We start from the raw sequence: 13,087 nt of genomic DNA on the forward strand, positions 1-13,087 counted from the left end.
AAAACAGACCTTAAACGTGCAGATTTTGTAACTGCAAACAGTTAATTGACCCAGATTACTGCAAAATTAAAAGTCCTTCTGCATACTTCTGCATATACCCTATTGATGAATTTATGAATTAAAGTTGTGGATTTATGAATTGTGTTTTTACTTTACTAATTTTATGAATACAAATGTATCATTTTTGCGACTGTTCTGACTCCATAACAGACAAACAGGCAGATATATTTACTTTTTTTCTGCCACTTTCATTTTGTTTATAATATGTTTATTAATTTTATATGTATTAATTATACTTAATGTAACAATAAATCTAAGTGTTATAAATACAAACAAGTGTTATGAACACAAGACCTATTTTAATACGAATAACACTGAGTTAAAAACAATAATAATGGGTTATGTAGGATGTATAGTTAATACCGCAAGTAGCTCAATTACAGCTAAAAATAGATCTCTGGCTATTTTGAATAGAATATAACAGAATAGAATAGAATAAGATAGAATAGAACAGAATAGAATAACATAGAATAGAATTAGATAGAATAGAACAGAGTAATAGAATAGAGCAGAATAAGATAAAATAGAATAAGATAGAATATAACAGAATATAATAAGACAGAATATAATATAATATCATTTAATAGAATAGAATAAGATGGAATAGAATAAGATAGAGTAGAATAAGACAGAATGGAATAGAATAGAGTAATAGAATAGAATAGAATAGAATAGAATAGAATAGAATAGAATAGAATAGAATAGAATAGAATAGAATAGAATCTGCTCTGATCATGTGACAGATTTTTGATATACTGTAAGTTAGTGTTTTAATCTATTGGTTCAGTGCTTTTAGATGAGCTTCCTCCTGCATAATGCATTTGCCGGGGAAACCTGTTCAGTTGATCTAGTAACAGACAGACGTCGATCTAACCAACCAGCCTTTCCTTTTTGGGGTAGAGTATTAATGTCACTCTGTAGCCCAAATACAGAGACCCGTGACGCCGTCCATGACCTTTTCGGAGTTTCACCCTGCTTGCAAGACAAAGCTGTTTCTGCAGAGTAGCTCCTGTTGAGTTTTGGAGTAATATGTGGCTTGTAGTAATACGATGCCTGTTGTTGTCCACTATTTGATTTCTTACCCGGTGACCACTTATTCTGTCCAATGACATCATGTTTTGAAACCCTATTGAAAATAAATAAATAACTATCTGTGTAGTCAATTATAACACAAGACTGTAATACAAATGAGCTCACTTCACAAAGCCTTTCGTCACTAGATGTTCAGAGCCCTGGAGTTGAATCTGTGTGTCTGCAGCTCTCTGAAGAAGATCCAGACCTTCTCTCCTCTCCATTGTACTGCAGCTACATAACAACAATTTACCTGTATATTACAGACAGACAATACATCAACCATCTGTCATAAACAAGATATTTATTATGATCATGTGATGCTTAGATAAAGATGAGAATTTATGCCACTTGCTTTGCAAAACACAAGCAAAAACATGTCTTGAGAGTTGTGTTTCTAGAATTTCTACATACCGCTAGCTTGTTCTTTGCCATTGTTAGCATGTTTCAATCACATTGTTAACATGTTTCTAACATGGTTGACCACACTGCTAGTATGCTTAATCATGTTTTAGCATGTGTCCAGCATGTTTAAACAGCTTCTAACATGATTTAACACACCACCGCATGTGATGGCATGTTTTAGCATGTTGTTAGCCTGATTCTAACATGATTTAGCACACTATTAACATGTTTATTGCATGATATAACATAATGCTAGCATGTTTAAACACAACACGCTTTCATAAACGGTTTGTATGTTTCAAACATATTGATTTAATAAACCACTAAGGATGTGTTAGCATGTTTTTAGCATGTTGTTAGCCTGAATCTAACATGATTTAGCACACTGCTAAAATGTTTCTTGCATGATTTAACACACTGCTTGTGTGTTTTAACTCAGCACATTTTCATATACTGTTTGCATGTTTCCAACATGATTTAACAAACCTCTAAGCATGTATTGGCATGTTTCTAGCATGTTATAAGCATGAATCATACATGATTTAGCACACTGTTAACATGTTTATAGTATGATTTAACATAATACTAGCGTGTTCTAACATTTCATACACAGTATGTTTCTAGCATGATTTAACACCACTAAGCATGTGTCGGCAGGTTTCTAGCATGTTGTTAACATGATTCTATCATTACTTAGCATACAGACAGCTTCAACACACTGCTAACACATTTTTTGGCTTGCATGTTTTAAGAATCCTGTACTAATATTTCACAATATTGCTGTTTTTACTGTATGTTTGATCAAATAAATGCAGCTTTGGTTATAATAAAAACTAAATAAGAGCTGAAAACATTTGAAAAAAGAAATTATTGCAAACTTGCAGACGGGAATGGCTCCAGCTGCTGACTGACAGTGCTGCATTGGATCAGTGGTTCTCTGCACACTTTCTAAAGTATTGATTTATCTCCATGCTCTTTTGAGTGGGTTCAAAGCTTTGAAGATTCTCCGAAACCAAGGCCTGAGCAGAGCCAACTCTGAAGGCCAATTCTTTGTCACTTACCAAGCTTCATAAGAACTACAGCAAGGCTGTGATGCAGAACGGGAAGCTGCAGTGTCAGAGCCTCAGTCTCTTTAGAGCTTATAACATGGCGGTAGAATTCAACCATCCTCCTCCGTGTCCATCTAAAAGCAAATCAAGCCATTGATCTTGAATTCAAATGATGCGATCTTAAGGTTTAACAACAGATTAAGGTTACTACAAAAACTGTAAGCACAGAACAGACATCTTTCTCTTACTCTGTGTTAGTTTGATTGTTGGCCCAGAGATCTGCAAGCAGCTCCTCCACTTCTGCTACCAGAGGATGATCTTGCCCGTACCAGCGTCTCCTGCTTTTCAGAGCAGACTCCAAACACCTTTCCGCATTCTTGAGCTCACCAAAACTCAACCTTTACAAAAAATTAATAATGCAAATGTGCATTATTTCCATACTTTTAATTGAGAATTTTTAAACCTGTATGGATGCAGATGTAGCATTATAAAATAATTTAGATGTTATTTCATATGTTTATTTACATTATCATATTTACTTTTTACAGTATATATACTTTAAATTAATTCATAACTGACACTATGCTGTGTGTTTTTTAGTTCCTAACGCTGTACAAATGCTGGGCTCCACGCAATTCCTTCATGTTGTACCAACTTAAACTAATGTGAGTGGACTGAACACAAAATAATTAAGTTATTATAATAATTAAAAAAAACTCAAGAACAGCGTTAACTTAGTTCATTTTAAATTAGTTGTTTAAACAAGCAGCAAATTAATTTTTGAGTGAAAAAAATGAAGAAAAAAACATGTTCAACAATTAATTAAAAATGTAATGTATTTTTTAACTTAATTTAATATTAGATTTAATTTTACATGTAATTAGAAATTTATTAATTAATATAATAATATTTAATTACATTTTTGGTTTATTTAAATTTTAATAAAAGTAATAAAAAATTTCTTAAAATTATTTTTCATTACATTTTTAATAACATTTCTAATTTAATTTATAAATTAATATATTTTTTATTTAATTTATAATTTAATTAAATTTATTTAATTTATAAATTAATAAAAAATTATAATTTTTAAAATTTAATTTAATGTAATTTTTGTCATTAGTCATTCAGTCATAATGGTTTCGTTTAATATAAATACATTTTATTCAATTTAGAGTGAAAACATTTTTTTATTACACTAATTTTTTACCTACTTGTGAATGGCCTTCAGAATCATTACAGTGCCTTCAGCACATGGATGGGCAGACGTGTATCTGGCAGAGCGGATCTCTCTAAAAAGCTCTGGCACTGCAAACAGTCGTCCTTCCTCCAGCAGCGCCATACACAGACGACAAAGCAGCTGTCCTGTGGGAGCAGATTCATCCTACATGTGTTCAAATTTTCCCTTGCCAAAAAAATAACTTTCCTTATCAGTTTATAAAAGTCACACGCATGCAAGATGAAATATGAAATGCACGTTAGTACCAACTATGAGTTTGACCTCTACGCTGTCGAGATGTGCTTCGGTAAGAGACCTGGCTGTCTCAAGTCCCTTGTGGCAAAACATCTCTATGTCTTTCGGCAGATGCATTTGGACGTAAAGCTCTGCCATCATATGTTGCACGTTGAGCTGCAACCTCATACTGTCACTATCGAGCTCTACAGTCTGTCAATCAAGGATATACAAGGATTCACTCTTACAAACTCATTTCTGAATGCATGCAATTTCTGATAATTTCTTATATTTTACCTTTTGCAGAATTTGATCTGCTTGTAATAGCATCTCCTCAGTTGTCCTCATCTCACCCATATATAGCAGAACTTTTGAGCAGAATAATGATAATCTTGATAAACGACTGGGATCTGGAGTGTCAGCATCTATGAAAGATCAGCTTAATTTAAAGATATACACTGACCCTCACTAATATATTTTTATTTTTTATTTGTGTTGCGCTTGTCATTAATTATCATTCAAAAGCAGCTTAACAAAAGGTGTATATTGTTACTACAGTACATTCAAAATCAGAAGAGTTAAGAGATTAATAGGTACAGGGTGGACACAGCATATAAACATAAATACACTGTAAAAATATCTGTAAATTAGCCGTTTTCCAAATTTTGGGATTCCTGTCTTTATTTATTTATGCTTTTGAATTGCATTATGGAACCTAAATCTTTCTTGCTACAATCTTTGACCTTGAAAATTAAAAAAAATAAATAGCATTAAAGTGATATATTGTCTTGGTTGTGTTGTATATTTTTATTATCCAAAATCCTTGTAATAAACTGCCAGTACATTTTCTGTTATTTTATTTCTCTCTATATTATTTTTTAAACGTTATATTATTTCAAACAACTAAAATGTCAATGAAAGTCACTTTGTTAAACTGTAGAGTTGAACTTTCAACATTAAAAGTCGACAGAGCAGAGATCAAAGTCCCATAATGCAATTTACAACCGTAAATAAACAGAAAACTGAACTACACAACACAGAAACTGTTAATTGAAAGATATTTCAAATCTTATATAATCAGTTATACAATATATAGTGTCTATCCGAAATGTTTAAGTGTATAATACATGTTCAATGAACTGTAATAATATTGCCACCATTTGTAAATATCAGTAATGAAGGCTGGGAAAAATCTACTTATTGTTTAGCCTTTTGATCTGAAGACACTTGAGTTTATTTTTGGATGTTGGTGACGTCAGATTGCCAGTTTTGGAGAATTTTTGACCCCAAGACCCAACTAACATCTGCAGTTCTCAGCTGTGATTCTCGGGAGATTTTTTTGTCTACTCAACACTGTAAACTTAGATTTTTTTTTGTCTTCTTTCTAGTCTAAATATCAAAAAAAAAAAAAAACTTAAATCAATAAGCAAGAAGCAAGATCTTATGTCAAAGAAAAAAAAACTTAAAACAAGACAACACTTTTTGCTTGTCTAGAAAATGCTTCTTGATTTAAGGATTTTTAGATATCTGGACTAAAAACAAGAAACAAATCTAAGTCTAAGCATTTTTTTGCAGTGAAATCATCCTCCTGAAAGCTTCAGACTGATTCTTAATACATTTGATTAGAGATTCTTAATAATTGCCCTAATGGTGCCATTTTCAGTGTTTATGCTAGTTTTCACAGCCACTTTCCATTTTGCAAAGCTCAATAAACGTTTGCCACAGATAACAGCTGTGTTCTTTGAATTTACCCATTGTGATGAATGAGTGTGTAAGTCTGACTTGTGCATTTACTCATATCTATAGGCAACAGATCATGGTACTAAAAATGTAAAATATCAACGGCAATATAATTATAAAATATTTTGCTCATTTGAATTTATGAAGTTGCCAATAGATTGTGGTACATATACAGTTAAAGTCATAATTATTAGCCCCCCTGAATTATTAGACCGCTTGTTTCTTTTTTCCCCAATTTCTGTTTAACGGAGAGAAGATTTTTTTCAACACATTTCTAAACATAATAATTTTAATAACTCATTTCTAATAAATGATTTATTTTATCTTTGCAATGATGTCAGTTAATAATATTTCACTAGATATTTTTAAGACACTTCTATACGGCTTAAAGTGACATTTAAAGGCTTAACTAAGTTAATTAGGTTAACTAGACAAGAAAGAGTAATTAGGCAAGTTATTTTATAACAATGGTTTGTTCTGAAGATTATCAAAAAAAAAATATAGCTCAAAGGGGCTAATAATTTTGTCCCTAAAATGTTGATTAAAAAATTAAAAACTGCTTTTATTCTAGCCGAAATAAAACAAACAAGACTTTTTCCAGAAGAAAAAATATTATCAGACATACTGTGAAAATTTCCTTCCTCTGTTACACATCATTTGGGTTATATTTAAAAAAGAAGAAAAAAAATTCAAAGGGGGCTAATAATTCTGACCTAAACTGTATATTTAACAAAGATGTGTTTTCGTTAATATTTTAACCTTTCACAGCCTTCTTTGCTCATTTACCAAGGGTCCCAGGTTACTGAATGTGACGTCTAAATGCCATTGCATATAATATTAAAAACAGCTTGTTTTACAATTAAGATACTTACAAGTCTGAGTTATCAGATTCTGGAATGACACCACAGGGTCAAATCCTTTTTTTCTTAGTAGCGTCCAGTAATGTATAACATCAGTTGACAAGTGTGGATAGCGCTTTAGGTTGCTTGACAAAAACTCTACAGTACTGTGGAAAAAAAGGAGATTTGATATTGATAATTCTATATGTCTATAAACATCAGTGTTGACTGAAAACATGCTAAATATTTTCTACTCAAAGATTAGTTGGAGTAATCATACGCTGGATTGATGAGGAATTCGTGCAGCTCTTTAAATGAACTAGTTTGAATGAAATGCCAAGGAATCTCCTCCATCTTTTGTGCCCAGCTAATGTCTGAATTGGACTTCTGAAAAAATGTAGCGAGAATCTGATGGTAGGTGTTTTGACCCTCTGTACCTTAAAGTAAAAGAGACAAGAGCACTCTTTAAAAACACAAATTCATATTCGGTTTCATATTTTAAAAAGGGTTTGCTACTTAACATTTATGAAAATGCATATATTTTTTTGTTTTTGTTTTTTGTTTGTTTGTTTTTTTGGTATTTTTTAAATGTTTATTTTGTAAATAATTACTTTATTATAAAATATATTTTGTAACAAATGTTAATAATAATAATAATAATAATAATAATAATAATAATAATAATGTTCATACTATTTAATTGAATTATTTAAAAAATATTTAACTTATTTGTAAAATAGCGTATTTCTGTGTAAACATGTTCCTAATACATTATATTTTTCTCATTTCTTATTCTTATTTTTTTTGTTTATTTTATTTTCACTATATAGCATTCACGTGGCAAGTTTTAAATATTATTCAAAAAAATAATCAGACAAATAACATAAAGTCATTCTCACCATTCAACAACAGGTTCATAGCCAGGCTGAGAGACTTTTGCTTGATAATCAGAAGACCACTTGCTTTCTCCTGAATCCAAGGCCAAATAGCAGAGCGCAGTCGGGCCCATTCCAACACCTGGACTCTCAGATGACCCCAATAGCCAAGATCTTCCAACAAAACCAGAACCTGAGCTTCAGTAAGCGCACGGGACATATGAATGAGACAGAGCGTGTCCCAAACCCAGCCTGACAGACCTACAGATGAGGAAATTCATTTTAGACAGACAGTTTAATTGATTCTTAAACAAAATACAGTATAAAACCAAAAATGCAAGTAAGTTACTGTAAGTTACTGTTTTTACACTGTTTTTTATTTTATTTTATTTTATTTTTTTACCCCTATTCTGTTTTATTTGAGGTAGTCCTGTTTTATTTATAACCTGAACATTTTCCTCTTTTGTTTTAAGTTTTTCTTTGCTTGTCAAATTTTTGGAACATGTTTAGTTATATCTCTATTATTGTGAAAATTCATAATTCAAAAAAATGAGTTACCCTCACTGGGTGATGTATGAGTTTCTGTGACTTTAGAAGAAGTAACATCTTCTGATGGAGCAGATCTGCTGTAATCTTTCACCCAGCGATGAATGACTTTCACCCAGAGCTCAGGAACTGAATCAGCCTCGGCATACTCCTTCAGCAGCTCCATCTCTTCCTCTTTCTTCCTTAACACCCCACACGTCCGCAATTCTGTTCCAACGAGCGCTAAAAAGGCTGGTGAGCGGCACTTACGCACCATTCTTTGCAAAACAACACTTGGAGGCTCCTGGGAAGGTAAAAACAGATGTTTAAGCAAAATGCTGAGCTGAACACTAGGATCTGGGAAAGGGGGACACTTGAGAATCTGGACATCGGTCCTGCAGGAGAAACTTTTGTGAGTGAGGTCAGTGAAAGTTGTAGTGATGATCATTTTGCAGAAGGGAGGCAGAACAGCTGGCAGCCATTGTAGCGATTTCACCTGGAAGACAAAAGTAGGATCTTTAGTTGTTTCAGATTTTAAAAAGGCTGCTCCGCTTTTCTTACTTATAGTTTTTGTCTTGTTTCTAGTCCAAAAATCAAAAAATATTTTGTTGTTTTCCATTAATAAGCCATCAAAATTATGTTAAACTAAAAAATAATAATAATAATATTTCTTTTGGTAAAACGGTGGCACAATGGGTAGCACAATAGCATCACAGCAAGAGGGTCACTGGTTCGAGCTTGGCTGGGTCAGTTGGCATTTCTCTTTGGAGTTTGCATGTTCTCCCTGTGCTGGCGTGGGTTTCCTCCTGGTGCTCCGAATTCCCCCACAAGCCCAAAAACATGTGCTGTAGATGAATTGGCTAAATTGTCTGTAGTGTATGTGTGTGAATGAGTGTGTATGGATGTTTTCCAGTGATGGGTTACAGCTGGAAGGGCATCCGCTGCGTAAAACATATGCTGGATAAGTTGGCGGTTCATTCCGCTGTGACAACCCCAGATTAATAAAGGGACTAAGCCGAAAATAAAATAAATGAATGAATAAATGAATATTATTTTCCTTAAAATAAGAAAAGGTATATGCCAATGGGGTGAGTATAACCTGCTTTCAATCTGAAAACAAAATTAGTTTGCTTTCCCCTAATTTTGACGGCTTATTTCAGAAAACAAAACAATATTTTTTACTTTTCTAGAAAGCTTCTTGATTTAAGACAAAACTGTAAGTAACAAAAGCTTTTTTGCAGTGTGCTTAAGTAAACCATGCAGGAAAGGGAACTGAAGGATCACCTCTTGCTTTGAAAGTCCAAGTGTTTCTGTCAGAAGGTCAATCCCATCTATAAGAAGAATACAAGGCCTGAGATTCAGGGCTGCAGTAAATGCCTGGACCGCCCGATGGAGATACTCAAACTCAGAAGTGTTCTCTAAACTTTCATCCCAATCTGGAGAATCACCTGCAGAAATAATTTACACTCTCTGAATAATGAGTTTATTATGGACTACACAGTATAAACATCCGTAAATTAACAGTTTTCCATATTTTGTGATTCATGTTTTTTTATTTGTGTTTTTGAATGGCATTATGAAACCTTGATCTTACCCACAACAACATTTGATTTTAAACAGTTTGAAAAGGTGACTTTTATTGCCTTTTTTATTTGGTTGTCTGGATCTGTATTAAAATTGTGGTACAATAGCCTGGCAATAAAAATACTGGTAAACTAGAAAAAAACTGGTAAAAATGGTATTAAAAACATCAAGAGTAGACAGAGCTAAAAACAATGAAATTCATAACCCAAAATAAACAGAAAACATCTGTGAATAACAAAATACAGAAACCGTTAACAAACTGATTTTTTTACAGTGTACTACACTTTTTGAATGTTACTTTTGATGTTTAATATGGTATTTTCAAAGCTCTGCAAAATTTCAAGCATGCAAAAGAAATGTTTTATAAATGAGTTATTGTCTCTTAAAAGAAAGCCACTATTCTGCACCTGATACTAGTCATCGATATTTTTAGTTTTACTTCTTGCACAAACCTATTTGTAATAATTTAGCATAACGCCAGTCACGCTTCATTGGCTGCTCACAAATAACATCTATTTTGACCCTCCAAACAGTGTAATTCTAGCTGAAGCCTGAACGAGTTTGGTTCTTTTATGATGAAATGTCAAGATGACAATGTTTTCCTCACTCAGAATTAAAGAAAATCCACTTTGCATGCACTTCCAGATGGTTACTTTTTGTTTCAGACATGTGTTGTAAGTGGCTGATTAATCACAATAGACAGCCTTGATCGGACCAATCAGAACATTGTTGGGTCTCAAAGGAGAGGTTATGGGACAACAGATCCTTAAACAAACCCTTTCAGACACCAAAAAAATAAGAGTTGATTGAAAAAAAAACACCATTCTGCTGGAAAATGAGGCATTTTACCATTATGTGCTTTTCGAAGTTGAGCAGTACACAGTCTAAGCAAGGATCTGACGTCAGTGCTGGATGTGCTGGTTCCACAGAAGTGACGGATGACTGGAAGATCTGGATTCTGCTCTGAAAAGGTTTGCAGGCACCAAGCTGCCAGAGTCGACTTCCCACATCCCCTTTCACCACTTATTACTAAGACAGACTTCTCAGAGTCGTTCAGGTCACTGAAAACAGGTAAGAATTTGACTTCATATAGAGTTTAAGTCAGAATTATTAGTCCTCCTGTTAAATTTGAATTATATTTTTTCCACAATTTGTGTTTATTATGTGTTTTTTTCAACACATTTCTAAACGTAATCATTTTAATAGCTCATTTCTAATAAATGATTTATTTTATATTTGCTTTGATGACAGTACATCATTTTGTCACTGGATATTTTTCAAGATACTAGTATTCAGCTTAAAGACTTCACTAGGTTACTTAGGTTAACTAGGAAAGTTAAGTAATCAGGCAAGTCATTGTGTAACAATGGCATGATGGAAAAAATATTGGGGGCTAATAATTTTTACCTTAAAATAGTTTATGAAAAAATTAAAACTGATTTTATTACAGCCAAAATAAAAGAAATAAGACTTTCTCCAGAAGAAAACATATTACAGGAAATACTGTAAAAATCTCCTTGCTCTGTTAAACATCATTCGGGAAACATTCAAAAATGGAACAAAATTCACAGGAGATTTAATGAATCTGACTTCATATATATGCTAATCCAACTGAGTGTGCACGATTTATTTGGTTTTTATCGTCTTACCTATTGAAAAGAGCTCCTGGGTTTTTTGCATGTGTCTCATATTTAGCATTGTGGGTTACAGGATGTAGAAATTTGTCAAATGCATTCAATGTTTCTGTGGCTGGAACTGAGGGAACAAACCAATTGCACAATGCACGTGAATAGCTCTTATGAGAATGCAGATCGAATGAATCCTGCCATCCTAAAACACAGGTACGAATACATACACATAATCAAAATAAAATACATATAATCATTATGACATATTATATTATTGATTTTTAAATATCATAAATGTAAAATGTATTAAAAATACAAAGGAAGAAGAGTAGAAAAAGAGATAATGCCCTTGTAGAAAATTAAAAAGTACATTCCCATAATTTATATTTGTATTTTTCATTTAACAGTCTCAAAATATGGTTAAACATCTGTAAAAATAAATTATTACAGCAAATTACATCTTATTTTGATCCGATTTTTTGTCATAGTGTAATAAAATCATATTAAAACTCCATTAAGTACTCCAAAATGTCCAGATTTGCAGACTTACCTGAGATTAAATGTTTTGAATCCTTAGAAATTTTACTAATGACCTCTTCCCAGTCCTTCCTGATCATCTCCCCAAGTTCATACTGGTTTCTGAAAAATCTGTCATAAAGTTAAAAGGAGGAAATAAAGGTTGTGTATTTAAAACACCCAAGATAAAATAGATAATACACATTCAAGTTAATTTGTAAGACATTTTTGCCTATATCCTCAAACCTGACAGGAAGACAGTGATTTATGATTCTTCTTTTCAGATCTCTCAGTCTCTGTCTCTCACGTTGGCTTTGCTTGGACAGCATGTCTAAGAAGATGCTCATTTCTTCACTCCCATCATCATCATTATCATCATCATCATCATCATCTTCAGTATCCTGTGGTGTGTAGTCTTTAAAATAAAAGAAGCAGAGTCTATGGTTGTCAATGAAGGCTGCTTTGGTGATCTCCAGCTCTGTCAGGCTACATGTGCGATACTCATCCTCCAAAACCCAAGGGTAACCAGAACTTGCAGCAATATTTAGCTTTCTAACAACTTCAGATGAAGAACATGATTCGATATCAGGAAGACACTGTCCATAGCTGTGTCCAAGCAGACAAATGAAAAATGATGAGCGGTCTACGAGATCCAAACTGATTTTCAGCTGCTGGTCAAAGAGATCAGAGTCATTTTTATGATTATTTGCATCATCCCTGTCTTGTTTGCTCCTCTGCAAGTCCATAGGTCTGAAACAGGTTCCTCTTGTCTGACAAAGTGCATCTAGATGAGAAAATATATTGTATTTCAGGTAAAACAAATCTTCTTGGAGATCATCTGGAACATAACATAGGTAAGGCTGAAGAGACGGGCTGTCAACCTCTCCTTGGATGTTTAATCCATGCATTTTTTTCCAGAACTATTTTGAACTATTATTAACTAGATACTAGTTTCAGAAGTATTTATAGTTACATTAAACAACACAAATGCAAAAACACAAGTTAAATAAACAATAAAACATTATATTTATTCAACTACCAAACGTTTTAGGTTAAAAACTTGTCTTTGAAGTCTTTGAAGTGGTCAACAACTGGTTGCTAAGGTAAACGTAACTTAAATCTGATTCTGAATCGCCTAGTTACGTTTCCTCCCCATTCTGTTTAAAGCTGAAAACAAACCCACAACCGTTCCCAGAACAGTTTTACAGTCTATGACGAATCCTCATGTAAAACTCGCTCGATGAATTGACATCCCGTGAAGCCAATCAGCGCGAGCCACGAATAGAGCGTGTAGGATCGGACATGTAAGACGCTGATTGGGCGACGCCGACTGCGGATCGCT

At 33.2% G+C, this 13,087-nt stretch overlaps 1 protein-coding gene across 7 annotated transcripts; it reads right to left on the reverse strand.

Moving 5' to 3' along the window:
- Nucleotides 1–409: 409 nt before the first annotated feature.
- On the reverse strand, nt 410–12,882 carry ttc41 (tetratricopeptide repeat domain 41). Of its 7 annotated transcripts, none has more exons than XM_087245707.1 (18): nt 12,785–12,856; nt 11,992–12,529; nt 11,780–11,877; nt 11,251–11,431; nt 10,451–10,662; nt 9,302–9,465; nt 8,051–8,513; nt 7,517–7,753; nt 6,898–7,054; nt 6,651–6,784; nt 4,336–4,463; nt 4,071–4,251; nt 3,800–3,950; nt 2,834–2,983; nt 2,598–2,719; nt 1,258–1,384; nt 1,143–1,186; nt 793–1,069 (listed from the first exon to the last, which is right to left on the reverse strand). In XM_087245707.1, exons 2-18 carry the CDS (start codon nt 12,489–12,491, stop codon nt 930–932), a joined length of 3,189 nt encoding a protein of 1,062 aa, XP_087101833.1. In that variant the 5' UTR covers nt 12,492–12,529; nt 12,785–12,856; the 3' UTR covers nt 793–929. The 7 variants fall into 7 exon arrangements, with proteins under 7 accessions (XP_087101831.1, XP_087101830.1, XP_087101833.1 ...); XM_087245706.1 differs by having other exon boundaries at nt 12,627–12,856; XM_087245705.1 differs by having other exon boundaries at nt 410–1,186.
- Nucleotides 12,883–13,087: the final 205 nt, after the last annotated feature.

Source organism: Danio rerio, chromosome 4 (assembly GCF_052040795.2).
Source record: "Danio rerio strain M-AB ecotype USA chromosome 4, GRCz13ab, whole genome shotgun sequence".
Lineage (NCBI taxonomy): Eukaryota > Metazoa > Chordata > Actinopteri > Cypriniformes > Danionidae > Danio > Danio rerio.

Bases quoted from the DNA above. Each gene is read 5' to 3' on its own strand.
- ttc41 (NM_001442389.1), bottom strand. From the start codon at position 12,653: ATGCATGGATTAAACATCCAAGGAGAGGTTGACAGCCCGTCTCTTCAG. The intron at 8,514-9,301 runs GTGATCCTTCAG...TTTGTCTTCCAG, and splicing joins TTGGACTTTCAAAGCAAGAG to GTGAAATCGCTACAATGGCT. The intron at 2,984-3,799 runs GTAGGTAAAAAA...TTTTTTGTAAAG, and splicing joins ATTCTGAAGGCCATTCACAA to GTTGAGTTTTGGTGAGCTCA.